Raw genomic sequence first — 17,145 nt, 5'->3', positions numbered from 1 at the left:
TTAGCACTAGTTTATTGTTAGTTTATTTTAGTTTGGGTTTTTTATTAGTTTATTACATTAGTTTAATTTAGAACACTAGTTTATTTTAGCTAATAACATTTTTGGGCAGCAGTCCAAACATTCGTTAGGCAGGACAGATGGAGAGAGATAAAAAGTAAAACCTTGGGCTCTTCACAGCTACAGTAGATGTTCCACATGGATGTACCAGTTCAGCAACAGTCAAAAAAGCAAAGGTTTTCTAGAGGGTTATGTATAAACCAGAGGCAGTTCACTCTCCCCTTTGCCACCCAGGCTTAACCAAGCCACTTGCTGTCGACACCTCTCTTGTTTTCTGTACAGTAGTAAAAACTGCCCTTTCGCCGAGCTGTGTCAGGGGTAGCCTTAGTTCATCGATCACAGAAAGCATAAAAGGATCTTTGCTGTCTTCTCCTGTCAGACCTGTGCCAACTGCGAGCCCTCTGCAATGTGTGATTGAGGTCTTATAAGGAAACAAACAATGCCACAACTTTGTTTTTCAGTTCCCATCCAAAAATGGTATGCAAACTGATGACCTTTAAATTTTAAAGACTGCTAACATTTGAGGCCATGACTTTACAAGTCATATCTCATCAAAATAAATTGTTATGGCCAAATATTGCGATACAGCCATACCTATTCCTGAGCACGTACCGTAGTACAATCTTGTTTATTCTAAGCTAAGTCTTTTTCGATTAAAAAATATGAAATTTGAGGCCATTTTAACTGATAAAGAATGTTTTTCTTCATCATTTACAATCTTTTTGAAAATGAAACTTACAAAAAATGTATCCCAAAACATTTCTGTGTGATTTTGCCTCACATTTACATATAATAAAGCTCCCCTAAGATGGTTTGCTTGCAGTGTTTCTGGCTTATGTTTTAAATAATAGCATTAATGTAGGGAGAAACTCAAGACTGGGAAGAAATCTCCCCTGTTACTGTGTGTTACAGATTCCCATCTTTTTTACTCTGTTTCATGTGTTGCTTTTTTGTTTTACAAGCTTTTCCTGAGGCACTTACAAGTTGAAATACACCTCCTACGAGTCAGAGTGACTCCATCGGGGCACCTGGGCTTTATGCAGTAGAAGGGAGGCTGGTTAGAGAAAGAAAAAAAAAGCAGTTTCTTTAGTTTCTTTTTCCCTGAAGACAGCCTTGCTGTACTTCCCACTCCTTCAAGACGAACATGGCATGTAGTGTTGTCATAGTATTACTGGTATGTAGTGTTGTCATCCTCCCACTGCGTTCCCCGGGGCAGAGGAGGCTTGCGAGCCATTCAGGTTGTACACCCATCCCTGTGTGCTGCATTTGTTGAGGGACCAGGACACTGCTGGGACCTCTAGTAAATTTGTAAATGGGAGCGCTGCAAAGTTAGGAAAGGCAAGAGGATCAATTTCTTTCAGGCAAATAGATTCTGAGACTTGGCTTAAGATCCTATTTCAAAGGCAAGCTGCAATATTTACATGGCTCAGAAATTTAAGAGGTGGCAGTTGATCCATGATGAATGTCATTCACTATTGACTCTGCCAAAAAGATATTTCATTTATTCTACCTGTATTAAAATGTTGGATCATTCCACTGCCTCCACAGTAAATGAAATGGATTTTTGCTTTGTCTTAAATGTCATGTTCATTCATGGTGATTAAAAAAAAAAAACAACGTCAATGCCCTTTGATTCTGCCACCATATACATTAGCTGAGCTCTTTCTCTTAAAACAGTCATTGAGATGAAAACAAAGTTGAAGGCCATGCAGGCGCACACTGGTACTGCACCGTTCAGTCAAGCTGGAGAATAACAGGGCTTTTCCTCACTTCTACCTTTTATCAGTCTGCTTGGCACATGGTTCTGCTCTCCAGGCCTTTCATGACACAAGTGCAAACACAGACAAATGCATCGTACAAACCATCAAGCTCTTACTTTGATTTGTGTTTTTTTCCAGAATCACTGCTCAGTTAGAAAAAAATATACCAGGAAAAGTTTTTTAAATGCTTCTTGTTTGGTCTGCTCTTGTATTTTGCAGCTGACACGACACTGGGAACAGATGATGTTTATGATGATAAAGGGTGCCAGTGCGATGTGTCAGTAGAAGATCTGACCCCTGCTCTTAAAACTGTCATCCGAGCAATCAGGTGAGTGAAAAATGCTAAGTGAATAAACATCTGAGATTTCTGCAATTATCATATTAATTAATGCCAGTTAATAACATAGTGAGCTTCTTATATGGCTTTGTTACAACACTAGTAGGTTTGGTAGTATAGGTAGTTTATCCTTCCTTTTCCTCAGTGTTTTTATTAAGAGTGAAATACTTTAACAGTCCTGTTAATCATGTTTCAAGGTCTAAAAAATGCTGTATAATTTGACTCAAATGAGAAGGAAAACAATGAATCCTGACATCCAGTATATTTCCTGTAATGCAAAGTACTGTAATCCATTTTGATGGATTAGTTTTAGTGAAGGTGTACTGCCTTGCCTGGAAAAGTTATTTCCTGTTAGTTAATAAGTTTGCCTTTTTAGTTCATTTCCATATTTCTGAAAGTGTCATGTGACTTTTGTTATGACGCACCTTTTTTCTGCAGGATAGCTCTATTCTTCCAGTTGTGTAAAGCCTTACCTACCACTATCTGTCAAGCTAAATATAAACCCCAAATTTTAAAACTTATAGTTTCTTTCTCTTTCAAGAAAGTAGCAAACTGCATTGAAACTTACGAAATTACCCTCTGTCGAAAGGTTAAACTTAGTATTCACTCTCCAGAGACTGCCAAGGTTCCTAATCTTCCTGAATATTTTGAAGTGCAAATCTTGACAGGCAAAAGTCCCACAGTAAAAGTATAAATCAAGAAGCAAAGGGAGCTGTGTCACTGCCTCCCTGCTGACAGCAAAGCCTGATGTTGCTACTGGGGTCACCTCACCGGACTGGTATCACAGTTGCACCAGTGACCCAGCACTCCTTGTAGGCAGGCAGCTGCCACGAGGGATTTGGGCAGAAATCCGTGGGAAAGATGGTGCTTTCCTGAAGGGAGGCTCCTGCGTTAGTTCTCTCAGCACATTGGGAAGAAGGAACTGTAGCTCATTATCAAATAATTGCATATGGTGATGACTACAGGCTACTTGTATTTCCTTCCCCTTTTTCCACTGATTGCTAATGAAGTCGGATAGTAAGGCTGTTTCTAAAGTTTTGCACCAGGCAGAACAGCTTCACAGACCATTGTCCATTCCAACCACCTTTCCAATCTGCCTGGAAACGAACCCGGAGGACATGTCAAATGTTAGGTCCGTATGCGCAGCCATTGCCACTGACCACTCAAACGTCACCACTGAGAACTTGCTAACGGTGCTTCAACAGCGGAAAGAAATCCTTCTACACATGGGACACCCATCCACGAGGTAGACCTCTCCCTCCAAATGGAAAATGCGCAAATTAGGAACATCAGCCTAATCAGTTGGCTCTGATACCAAAGATCCTTGTCTGTGATGTTGCAATTTTAAACAGACTGCTTGACTCTTGGCTCCAAGGTCACCTTGCCACTATATTAGCAAGTGACACCGATAGTCATCTCATTCTTCATGCTGTCCAAGTTCTTTAAGGCCTCCTACTTGACTTTTAAATACTAACTAAATTCACTGACCTCTTTCCAAAGGCACTACTAGATCATTCGAAGTACGATGCTGCCTTAGTCTCTTGTTGGAGCTCTTGGTAATTATGAGCATAAGTCACTGAATTGGAAGGTTCTCATCGCTAATTTTCCTCCCCAGAGTCCTGCATAGAAATGTGCTAATAAGACAAATTTTGCAACAATCTTTGTGCTGGACATGCACTATTTAACTGATAAGAGTAAACTTTTTATATTATCTCCAAATTTCCCCCTATCCACATGATTTAGCAAAGATCAATCCCTTTCATCACTGAGGTTGAGAGTATGAGTCTTGCATCACCTCCTGTTATCGATTTTCAGTGAATGTCTCCCTCTCCCTCCAAATGTAATGGGGTGCTTTACTGGATTGTGAGCCACATACACATCCTGCTTCAGAAAAGTGTCTTTGTTCAAGGTCTGAAAAGCAGTAATATGCAGTATTTCCAAAAAAACCTATTAAAAGTTATACCTTTATCTCTCAAATTTAAGGGAAAGATAATTTGGTTCATGAGTTAGATGATACTCCTCTTTCTTGTTATTCAGAGTGTCTGTTACCTGACCACACTAAGATCTATGCAAGCATCTGAAGAAGGATCTGGGACACTATATAGTAACTGTAGAATTTCAGGATGATAACATCTGTCTATATGGAAACTTTGTCCCATGTTCCTCGTTTTGAAGTTTGTTTTTAGCGAGGACTTTGCATTGCAAAGGAATTGGGGGAGGGTTGAGGCTGCTTGTCTTTGCATGCGGGTGTACAGGAGACAGAAGGTACATGAACAGCTCGACAGGTCACCAAAACATGTGAAAAACACACACAGTTGAATCCATTTTGGTTCCATCACCTCAGGAACTGCACTAAGGGAGACTAATTATTTTTTCCTACTCAGAATGGAGTCCAAGCTGTTCTGTAATAATACAGATTTTCCTTTTGTTTGGGAGGAAATGAACTTAGCAAAATTAATTCATGCCAAGGCCTCTCTCAATTTAGGAATGAGAAGGCACTCCTTTTTCTCTAAAAAAAAGCTCAGGATATGCCCATTTCTCCCAGATCGGGCAGCCTTGAAATATCACAAGACAAAAATTGAGTCAGTTGTAATGTGTCATTTCAATAATTTTAGTGAGGCACTTTAATTTTGACCTTATTTATTTTTTTCCTAGGGCTACTTATTGTTTAGAACAGCCTTTTGATTATAAACAAACACCTGCCTTTAAAACACTTTCATTCTGAAGTGATCAAAATAGGAAATGGAGAAAATAGTCTTTCCTGCAAATGTTGCAATTTTCTTAAAACATTGGCACTTTGTAAGAGTGGAGTTCCCAACCTCTCCTGCAGCAGAAGAGTCCAGTTAATATTTGGTACTAACTTAGATTGGTATCAAAAAGCTTTTTGCAAAACCCTTGCTAGCAATATAGCAAGAGCAAAAAACATGACAAATATGCCAAAAGCTTGTGGTATATTGAGCCTTTGTGTCAGCAGCCTTTGTAGTACTAGCCAGCAATCCCTAGTCCTGTTGTGAACACAAAGCTCTTCATATCCTGCAGTCAGAGTTCCTGAAGCCCAACAAAAATATCACATTTTTTCAGCTATCTCTGTTTGCAATTATGAAGGTATATAAAAGAGACTAAAAAGAATGGTGCCTTGTTTCCATATATTATCTGTGATCATTTTTGATAGCAAGAGACACTGAATTTTGTAATATTCCCCACAATGAAAAGGATGGAATTATTTCATTACTTACAGAATATAAAATTAAATTTGAGAAGCGTAAATAAACATGCAATAGGGAATAACTGCAGTGGCAGTAAGATGAACTTGCTGACCTGAGGAGTCTTTCCCATCCTGAACTCTAGTTATTGCATAGATATATTTTCATTTGTTGTTAATAAGAAATAATAATAATGTAGCTAAGTATAACGACACCTCAGAATTCCTGAGCTGATAAGTTATACAGTAAGATAGTCATACATATTTCATAGCCAAAGAAGGAAAATAGAATTTACTATTTATGTCTGGTTTTGCTTTCTTTGAAATCTGCTTTTGCTATGCTATAAAACACATTTTTCCTCTCAGCGGACAGCATGAATTTGTTTTATGGTGCTGTTTCAGAACCCTCTACTTGTTTTAAATCACAATATATTGGGCATTTCCCCGTCGAGATCATCTTTAGTGTTTCGATGGGGCTGTTAGATGTGTCTTTGGCTACTAGAGCACCGTGCTTGGGAGAACCGTATGGCTTTGCCTCCTAGGCTATGAGTTGGGCTCATAACCCAGGAGAGGCCTGGGAGAGAAGACAATGTTGACCAGCGTCTCTACCCTTGGTGCAAAGAACTTCCTTTGCCTTCGTCTTAGCGAGTTGAGTAGCTGCTCCGTTGAGTTTGTGATGGGTCTTTCTTGCCCCCTAGTGGTGTGACTAGAAAAGACGGGCCTGGCTCTGCACTTACTCGTTGTGTTAAGCGCTACTACTGTTTCAGGTATTTGAGATAGGGATAACTTCGTGCTCATTTTTCACGCATTCTCTATATAGTGCTAATAATCTTTCATGATGGTTGTTGAGACCTATTAAGCTCAGCTGCACAGGTAATTCAAGATACAGAAAGAAGATTGAGCCTTTGAGACCAAATAACTCTGAAGAATAAACAAAACATATTATCTACAAGCATGTGCTGAGTTCCATTGCTGCAAGAATTGAGATTTTATATTTTCAGTAGCTTCCAGGCTTTTATAATGCCAGTCTTCTTTAACCCTTCATTATTGCACAGTTTATGTAAAGCTCTTTAGATTTGAAGCAAAAGGAAGCAAGCGACCAGAGCCTGTTCCAAACCCCGCTGCAGTTCATTAAGATGGCATGATACGAGCTAACACCTGAAGCAGAAGTGGATTTGCACCGTGCTGATAAAGGCAGACTCCTTTCAGCCCTGAATTAGTCTTCTGAACACTATGAACATACTGCCTGACACCAAAAACCTATTAGAAAGCTGCCAAACAAAAATTATTAGAAAGCTGCCAAACAAAAATCAGGATTTCTGTGCACACTGATTAAGAAGTTTCTGTGGCTGTTGATAAGAAATAGTTTTTATCGGCTTTTTATTAGTTTTATAAGTGTCCCATGTACTGTAAAAGCACCTGGTTTTGGGAAATTCACTACTAATTCGCTACTAATTCTCTGGCTCCACTTTTCTAATTGAGCTTCCTATTTTTGTCAAGAGCATGGAATAAACAAATTGTGACCACCAAAATAGATGAAATAATAATTAAAGAACAATACATTCTTGTATGTCAACTACATTCCTTTATTCTTCATATTCTTCATAACCTGAATAAAGAAAGAGATTCCCAGGAGATTCTGTGTGCTACTAGACTACTATGGACAGAATATCTTGGCAGCATTTGACAGCTAAAAGGAAAAAATCCAGATCACACCTTCAGAGACCTTCAGATTACAAAAGATACCAAAGCTATTAGCCTATGGAAACGCCTCAGAAAGGAAAAGGGGAAAATGTATCATTTAGCATATTTAAAACTTCAAGGAGATAGATCCTGAACTGTCAAGGCGATGGAATATTCCTAGCAGGTCTTTTCCATTTTTACTTCTGTAATCAAAATCATATTTCAAGCTCTATACCAGTGATAAGCATTTGTATTTTACACTGAAAGTTATCAGAATGGGAAAGATTAACAACCTATACACTATGGCAAAAGACCGATATTATTTGGAAGAACATTCTTATATAATACAGAATTCAGTAGATGATCAGAATATATTATTAAGCTGACTCTACGTAACTATTATCAAAATGTCCTAACTATATAAAGTGTGTTTCTTTCCTGACATTTCAGTAAACACTGCTGAACTACATTTATCATAGGGTGAGAAACATGGATGAGGGTTTTCCCTGTCATTCGTTGTCTTGCAGCCAATAAATACACAACCTAATAAACTTTCAGATGTGGAGCAGGGTAGCAATTTACTGACACAAGTTCTGTAACAGAAACAAGAATGGCCTCCATACTTGCTCTTTCAAGGTGTCAAATGTCCTCCAATTTTCATTTAAATGAATAAGAGTCACAGGTGTTACAGGCTTGGAAAATGAGATCACTGTCATTTGCCTTCAAGATTTGTGACCACAAATTTAATTTAATTGACTTATTTAGTATCAAGCTTGATTTAATAGCAAGCTTAAATTCTAAAAAAAAAAGTTTATCAATGAACTTTACATTTCCACATATTGCTAAAAATGTGTACAAGTCTCACACAAAAGCATTCTTAATATTTGTGCATTTACTATTATATTAGTCCTACTACTTTGCAGTAAAATTCAAGAAAGAAAATCAGCAATTCCACTAAACAGTCATTCCCACAGACACACCCAATATGGGATACACAAGAAAACTTCCTAGACTGAAAATTTAATCTTAAATCAGGAAAATAAATAAATTTAAAAGAAAACATAAGCTTAAATATTAATTTAAAAAAAAATGAAAATGGATTAGGTACATAAATTCGAAAACTATACAGAATAGAAAGTGAGGAGTTTTAAAAGAACACCAGAAAAAAGAATGGTATTTATGTCCATGTAACTGATTTGCTAGAGGGATCTACCTATCTTTTTAAAGCGTATGGATATGACTCTGATTGCTGAAAACAGAATTAAGAGATAAAAACTGCACACAAAACTATTAAATAGATACAATGCAAATTTTCCTTAAAATAACAAATCTTCATTTTTATATGCACACATTTATCTTTATGGGAAGGTCTGTAAACAACTTGTGAGGCTTTTTCATATTCATTCAGAATGAAGAAACCAAATAGGGAAAATACAAAGGGCATTTACTAACCAAACACACAGCTTTCAAAGGAAGCAAATCAGCAAGAAAGAAAAGGAGCATTCAATCCAAGCTTGCAAATGACAGGAGAAAGGACCTGATGGCCATGCTTTGACTTAGAAAGTAGCTTAAACACAATTGTAGCTTAAAGGATATGGATAGTCTCACTCAGGTCACCAGGGCTAACCACAGGCTTTAGTTAACTCTGCATCTCAATACCTTCCAAAGCAGGCACTGGGCATAAAAAAGCAAGGTAGATGTACAGTGATAAATTGAAGATGCTCTGCATTCTTCAAAATCATGTCTCTTACATAAGACTCTGAAGGGATAACAGCAATGCATTTGTGCTTACAAAAGCAAATTTTGTAAAAGGAATATTTTGCTTGCATAAGTCATTCCTGGTCTGAGGAAAATATCCTCACTGTTAAAAGAAATCAGCTGTTGATATGTTGACATTTAAATCTATTGCATTGTTTCACACTTGTTTGGAAGGTTAATATGGGAAATGCTTTTTTCCTACAGAATTATGAAATTTCATGTTGCGAAGAGAAAGTTTAAGGAAACACTTCGTCCATACGATGTCAAAGATGTCATTGAACAGTACTCAGCAGGTCATCTAGATATGTTATGCAGAATAAAAAGCCTTCAGTCACGGTAAGGAAAGAATCATCTTTGATCTGCTCTGCACAAGCATCCTGCTGCATCATTCACTGCATGATGAATATTGGTAACATTTAACATTCCTGTGTTAAATTCCCATCCATTCTTCAATCAAGACTCTCTTTCTATGAACCTAACTGATCCAGAAATTAAATTGTGGGTGAAATCAAGAAAAAAAAAAAAAAGCAGCATCTAAGTTGTCCCCAGAAAATGAAAGTGTAAACATAACCCTATAGAAAATGTAATCCTTTAGCTATGAAATTCATCCATAAAGAAGAAAAGGAAGCCAGGAAGTTGCCAACAGGCTGAGGCCAACATTGATAGCTTCCTTGTCTGTCTGATAGCTGCCCAGCATCAGATAACACTGAGGCCACCACCTCTCTGCCCTCAGTAAATCTAGCCCTGGCTTTACCTCCTTTAAAGTTTTTTCTTAAAAAAAAAAAAAAAAAAAAAAAAACTTCTTGTTTCATTTCATTAATTTAAAATGGGCCATATTGATATAACTTCAGTCGTGCCAGGTCTTTATGTCCCGTCAGCAGAGCCAGTCTCTGCTCCAAGATGTGGGATGCCCAATGTCCCTGCAGGATGCCCAATGCCTGGTCCAGTGACCAGGCCCAGGAGACCTCTGTGGCTGCCGACGGACACAAGTGGGAACAAAATAGGGACCCCCAAATAGGATAAAACAGGATCCCAAACACAGGGGAACTTTGTACTGTCTCAGCATGACTTGTTCAATAAACTGTTTTTATGCCTTTTTTTAATATCTATGTTTTAAAATCTAGAAGCAGAGAATCCAAGATAAATCCTTTAAACACAATTGCCTACTGGAGCTATAATGAATGGTAACCGGAACACCCAGAAGTATTTTCAGACTAAAACTTACTAGCTTTTGATTTAAAAATTCCACCCAAATGTGGACTTATTACCTCATTTATTTGTTTAAAACTTTATTTTCACATCATTTCCTGCTTGATAATCTCTGAATGCTCAAAAATCACTCCCCATTCTCTTTTTAATTTTATGCTCAAAAATAATTCCCTATTTTCTTTTTAATTTTCTAATTAATTTTTAATAAAATTAAGTTTTACTCCTTCTTGGGTGCTCCTCTGACATGTTACAATTCTAATTTTTAATGTATATACCTAGTGAACACCTCCATAGTATCAGTTTTCAGGAATTTTAACAGCCTCTAATTCTCTTACAGCGTCGACCAAATTCTTGGAAAAGGGCAAATCACAGCAGATAAAAGAAGCAGAGAAAAGAATACTGCAGAGAATGAGATAACTGATGACCTTAGCATGTTGGGGCGTGTAGTCAAGGTGGAGAAGCAGGTAATTGACTTTTGTCTTGTTCTGCTGTATTTTATTGACAGTTTCTGATATTGAATGGGTAATTGTTTTATGATATTCTGCACTATTTACATGTTGAAATAAAACATATACAAATTATTTTACTCTGTTTTATGTAAAAAAAGGAAAAAAGGAAAAATCATAGGTTATTATTTTTCCCAGTTTTAGCTTATGAAAAATCTACAGCTCCAAAATTTTCAAAGCATTATTTTTCAAAAGTTATTAGTTTCTCTCTGTAGGAAAAGCATCATCAGATTCTTCATCAGATTCTTCATCTAACTTTGCATCAGGAGTTATATTTTCTCTTTGCCTTTTTACGTTTTCTTTTTTTTTTTTCCAAATATTTTGAATTAGCATTTTTCACTAACATTAACCTTTTCCTCTCCACCCATAGGTTCAATCCATTGAATCAAAACTGGACTGCCTGTTAGATATTTATCAACAAGTTTTACGAAAAGGATCTGCTTCAGCACTGACTTTGGCTTCACTTCAAATGCCAGCTTTTGACTGTGAGCAGACTTCTGATTATCAAAGCCCAGCAGACAGCAAGGATTTGTCTAATTCTGCACAAATTAGTGGATGTGTATCCAGATCAGCCAGTGCCAATCTGCCTCGTGGCCTACAGCTTATCCTGACACCAAATGAATTTAGCACTCAGGCTTACTATGCTTTTAGTCCAGCTATGCATAGTCAAGCGACGCAAGTGCCAAATGATGGACCTGCAACGGTTAGTAATTCCTCGAACCAAATAACCCAGGCATCTAAGCCAGCAACTCCCACAACATTACAGATACCACCTTTTTCATCAATGAAGCATATCAGTAGGCCTGAGCCCGTTCATATAATCCCTGTAACCACGCAGGAAAATATTTCCGATGTCACCGCTTGCCTTGTTGCATCAAAGGACAATGGACAAGTTGCACAGCCCAGCGCAGCAAAAGATCTCACGTGGAGAAAAAGTTTTGATGCAGCAGGAGAACCTTTGCTCTCAGTTAAACCTGTGGCGCAAATGGATTTAGGAAAATCTTTATCTGTACAAAATCTTATACAGTCCTCAGAAGAACTGAATGTACAGATTGCTGGTAGTGACTCCAGTAGTTCGAGAGGTAGCCAAGACATATACTCCAAATGGAGGGAGTCAAAATTATTTATAACTGATGAAGAGTTGGAAACAGAGGCAGGATCAGAGACTACTGAAGCCATCTCTCGCCCATTAGTGGAAACAACTCTCTCTACTGACTCTCTAAGGACTGGAATATCAAGATCATCTCAAAACATTTGCAAGCCAGGGGATGGTACAGAGGCACTCAGTCTGCTCCATGTCAAACTCAAATAGCAGCTTGTGGGCTTTCTTCATTGGCTGGGTAATTCCTCTAGGCATACATATCACAGCATGAACTATTTTGAAAGCCTTTTTAATAAGAGAAAGTCACAAAAATCAGGATGAATCCAAAAGGCAGTCGAATGAGCCCATATCTTCTAGTTGCATGAAAATGCATGTTTAAGTGATGGCTACAATTCAAATTTATACCTACAGTACAGAAGTACCTTTCTTGTGGTACAGTAGGTTTAAATAACGAGTTAGCAACAAAGCTAATGCTGCAGGATGTATCAAAAAGCAAAATTCTGAGCATTTAGACCTAGTGCCGTTTCTACAGGGCAGAAGTAAAAATCCTAAGTTTTAAAGCACTTTGCTTCTGAACTAATTAAAAATATATATATATGTCCTGATTTAGATGATAGTTTATGTTTACAACAAAAAAAATACCTACAGCTGCTAGCAAGGTACCAAGGAAACCAGTAATATGGGACTAGAAATGGCTGCCAGTTGCAAGATATACACATTATTATTTTAACTCTAAAAAAACAGAATGTTAGTATTTGTCTACTTTTTGGTGATTTAGTGTTGTGGCAGAAGTACTCGACACACTGCTTTCAGGTTGTGCTTTAAAATGAGATCATTCTTTTGCAATGAAAAGCTCATATTCTAAAGATTGGGGTTGGCCTCAGAAGTGGTTCATTCAGGCAACTGCACTAGAAATTCGTGAGAATCTCTTCCTCTTCCAGTCCTGTTGAGGAGTTACCGTGTGTGTCTGAAATATTTTGGCCACAGCATGACAGGGTGAGGAGCAGGAACTGCCTTTATTGTAGAAGCAGTCTTTCCTTCTGTGGAAATTTTGGCAGTTTCCTCACTGTCACAACCTGGTTCCATGGCAGCACTTCATAAGTATGGGAAAAGGAGGGAAAACGAGGAACTTCAATGCAATTCCTCTGAAATGCGGTGGGAAAGAGGATAGGACAGAAAAGAGAGAAAAATAACACAATCAGTGAAGGAAAAAAAAATGGATCTAGATAGGCAGGAAGGAAAATGATAAATAATAAAATATTAATAAAATAAAGGAGATAAAGATGGAAAAAGATCTTTTAAATTGCAGCCTGACAGTCACAGATACCAAGTGCTATTCCAAAAGAGTCATATAGGCATTCAGAAAAGGAAATAGTGGTAGAGAAAAACGCATCTTAAGTGAACAAACTGAAGGCAGTTGTGTGTTTTGTTTTGTTTTTAATAAAGGAGGAGGAGGAAAGAAAAGTGTTCACACTCTTACAGCTCAACACTGTAAACCAACTGTAGTCATTTCTTACGAACTTTCCGAGAAAGGACCTACAGACTCCCTCCTCAGAACACCCAAAGTTTTAAAATTCAAAGCCTGCGCCAGACTGCGCGTTGCTGCTTCACGCGCCCTCTCTCTTGCGCTGCCTCCCTCTCCCCTGTGCTGAGATGCGGGCGCCGTGTCCCTGCCTACCTGCCCCAACCCAGCAAGGCTTCGCCACTCCGAGCGCCCAGGGGAGGCGTTCGCTCTTCACAACTACACAAGGTTTCTGTTGGTTTCTGCCCCAAATTCACGGCCCACCTGCGCCACAGGCTTGTTGTAGGCAACGTGACTTGGGCTCAGCTTCCCTGTAGCGACAGGAGCACCGAGCGTGCGGGGGTGCCAGTGCCAGCTCACTCAGGGCAGCGTTTCCTCGAGGCCCACACCCGCTGGGAACCTACGGTGTTCATCAAAAACATCACTCCAGTCTTAATCATGGCTAAATGCTATAGATTGTAACATGAAGGACTTTGTTTGCTCAGAAACCACTGTAATTTCTGCTCCCGTGTCTCTTTTACTGAAGTATTGCTGGATGTTACATGATAACCTTACTGTGTGGAAGTAGATGCAAACTGCCGAGTGTCTCGCACGTGGTTGCGGGGGGCCACGGACGGTGCGCCGCGCTCCGTGGCTCACGCCGGAGCAGAGCTCGCCCGTTCAGTTCCGAAAGACACCTTAAAGCACAATTTCCTCACCACTAATTTGCCATATAATTTACCACATTCAGCCTTTGCTGTTTATAATGTGCGGGCTGGTCATGCTAAAGGCTGATTGCAACAGTCATTTTGTGTGGGTAAATAGGGGGTTTTGGTTTTCTTCCACATCTCAGTTGATTTAGCTGTAACATACTGAATGCCTGTGGTTTATCCAGACAAATCTGTACATTTAAAATACTATACAAAATTTGAAAACTTAAAGCTTCAGGTCTTCTCTTTCTTTTCCCCAACAGTTCTTGGTGCCTTTCTTTCCTCTCGTATGAAGCCTCTTGCTGGCCTAAATGCAAAGTTGCACGTAGGTTCAGTTAAGGAGCAAGAGTTGAGGCACATGGTACCTATGTGTCATTAATGAAACTCACCTCCGCTCTCTCATTAGGTAGAAAAACAAAGGCATCACGAATTGGACTCCAAACCCTCATGTGCACGAGCAGATCATTGCACCCCATTGAGCCTGGAAGGAGTCAATGGGAGACCTTCGTATTGGCTCTGACTGTACCAGAAGCTGGGCTTTGGGTTTTGCTGATGATTTATCTCACTGAACTTGGTATTTTTGCCTTAAATGACATGCTTGAGTCCTTCTAATTTTAAGTTAATTTATTTAATACAATTTTGTGCACAAAAGAAAAAGAATTCTATAAATTATGTATGAAAATGTTAGTGTCTTTACAAAATCCAGAAGATCGTATCTCTTCGTGTTATGATTTAAGATCCTAATTTTTTTTTGTTTTATGCTCACCATTATTATTTTTGTAGCTGCAAGTCTTATTATATAGGAATCTGTTAACATTTTATTGATAGAAAATAGAAAGAATAGTGAATATATTCAATTCTGGAGAGGAAGAATTGTTTGGATTTTTTATGAGCTTTGCTCGTATTTCCTCAAGAGTTTCCTGTTTTCCATGCTCCCTAACTACAGTGTCATGACTGTCAGTCATTCATTGGTTTCACAAAAGAAGGACCTGTCTGGCTTTTCAAGTCTTGTCTGGAGCTGCTTAATAAACTCAAGCTCATGAGAGCTAATAGGAATTTTGATGAGTAGGGACAGAAGACAACGTTTTGCTGTTATTTACACTCTACAGAAGGACTGTTGACGAGAAAATTCAACTTAAGTAAGAGCTTCAGGAATTAAGCCTTACCCAAATAACTGTTTTCTGATCAGCATGTTTCTTGTACCTGATCGAAGAGAGAACTGAAAAGAATAGTTTTGATGATCATTATTTGTGGAAAAATTTGTATTTGCTCCTGGCTTATACGATCTATACTTTTTATTTAAATATGAATATAGTGTTTTAGCCTAGGATTCAAGATTGCAAAGATCATACACTTTTATTCACAGTGCCCACATTTGTTATGTATGTTTTTGAAATAATCCTACAAAATGACTGCTCTCATGATAGTATGGTGATGAGTAATTCAGCTGCTCTTCTGTGATAAGTCAAATCATACTGAATTGCTAAAGAACACCTGGTGTACAGTAGTATCTCTGTATTGGAACCTGCACTCCTTACTCAAACAAAAATTCTACCGACTGCAGTAAGAATATTGCTTGAATCGAGAGCTCAGATTCAAATCCTGATTTTCTTGGGCATCTGTTTAAAGTGAAAATGGTAATATTCCAATTATTTCCTGAGGAAACTTAATATTTAGCTGAATTTACCCATGTCACATTGACTGTATAAAAATAACGCACAAAATACTAAGGTAAAAAGGGAAGAAGGGACTTTTTTAAAAAAAGCACAGAGAAAATAAAAGAACAATCAGAAAAGAGGAATAACCATGAAAAGCCAATGTGAGAGCAAAGGATTGGGGAAAAAAAAATGTTTAAACACCTGAGGCTAATTTCCTCGTAGGATGACTTCACTGACTTCAGTGAATGGACTCCACATTTGGGTGAAGTTCAGCCTTCATTGTGTAATCAGGCTCAGCTCCATTAACCATATAGGAACTGAACCCACCTATACTAGGAATGAACTTGCCTCTCTGGGCCAACTTTATCCTGACTCATATGTCATGCAATCCTTTTGGTTTCATTAGGTTTGAATGAGATACAGGTCAGAAGAGAATTTGTCCCAGGTATTTTTGCTTCACATTTTTTTTCAAGTGTGTTAATCGACTCAATTTGAATGGATTACAACATCACACAAAGTGCTGTCACTGTCTAAAAAGGTTAAATGTTTTTTGAAATCAGAATTGTCCACTGCAGCGTCAGTGGAAGCATGTAATATTTTCCTGTTCATTAATTGGATGCAAATGTGGCCATTCATTCAGCAACACATAGGACAATTCCAGACATATCCAATATCATCCGCTACTTGGAAGCATTTTAGACTGCTTTGAATGTTAAAAAGCCAGTTTCGTAACAGGTTCAGAAAGTATGAAGGCTGCTTCCACTGACACTGCAATGGCATTAGCCTATACATTACAATGTTAATTGTAACTTCTTGACAAGTTGGATCCATATTGTTGTTAATAAAAATGATTTGAAAAGTACCTACTATGCTTACTGTTTTTTCTCTATGTTTAAAAATTGCATGGTGTGAACATATACAAGGCAAAAGCGTTTAAAGCTTGCTCATTTTCTTCTTTTGCCGTTTTGTAAATATTTTATTGCTTGGACCAAAATATCACAAAGGAAATTTATTAGATTAAAATGCACACAAACCAGTCTGATAGATTTGGTTTTTGAGTTTTTAATGACTCTATACAGCAGAGTTTACTTCAACTTCAGGTGCTTTAATTTCAGAGGTTTCATTGCCTCTACAAAGATTATTTTGGAAGATATTATTAGCATTCCTGATAAACAGGAATTTATACAGGATAGAAAATCAGGGGGCTATGTGACACTACTCAGGCTACTTCTAAAAGACTGCTTCTTTTCTCCTAAGAGAATCAACCACCTCAGTATTACCTGAGCTCTAGATGAAGTCTTTTCATAGAACCATAGAATGCTTAAGGTTGGAAGGGACCTCTAGAGGTCATCTAGTCCAACCCCCCTGCACACGCAGGGTCACCTAGAGCACGTGGCACAGGACTGCGTCCAAATGGGTTTTGAAGATCTCCAGAGAAGGAGACTCCACAACCTCTCTGGGCAGCCTGTTCCAGTGCTCTGTCACCCTCACTGGTAAGAATTTTTTCCTTAAGTTCATGTGGAACTTTTGGTGTTTTAGTTTGTGGCCATTTCCTCTAGTTCTGTCGGCGGCCACCAGTGAAAAGAGGCCAGCACCATCCTCCTCACTGGCTCACAATATTACTGCACCAAAACAGCAGCATTCTTTGTTCACTTTGTAGAG

General features: G+C 38.3%; 1 protein-coding gene across 1 annotated transcript in view; it reads left to right on the top strand.

The window, feature by feature from the left end:
- The window catches only part of LOC148593578 (potassium voltage-gated channel subfamily KQT member 5-like), a gene marked incomplete at its 5' end in the record, with an annotated part of 44,601 nt that extends 32,702 nt beyond the window's left edge, over positions 1-11,899 (top strand). Inside the window, 4 exons of the mRNA XM_088530402.1 lie at positions 2,037-2,145; positions 9,002-9,133; positions 10,344-10,470; positions 10,883-11,899. Of these exons, the coding sequence (XP_088386528.1) occupies positions 2,037-2,145; positions 9,002-9,133; positions 10,344-10,470; positions 10,883-11,824 (1,310 nt within the window). The remainder of the gene's footprint in view (positions 1-2,036; positions 2,146-9,001; positions 9,134-10,343; positions 10,471-10,882) is intronic.
- Positions 11,900-17,145: the final 5,246 nt, after the last annotated feature.

The sequence above is a fragment of the Tinamus guttatus genome, unplaced genomic scaffold, assembly GCF_059628265.1.
Source record: "Tinamus guttatus ecotype Peru unplaced genomic scaffold, ASM5962826v1 Tinamus_guttatus_pri_ptg000371l, whole genome shotgun sequence".
Taxonomy (NCBI): Eukaryota; Metazoa; Chordata; class Aves; order Tinamiformes; family Tinamidae; genus Tinamus; species Tinamus guttatus.
Note: the sequence above shows the minus strand (reverse complement) of the source record. Positions and strands in the feature narration are given on the sequence as shown.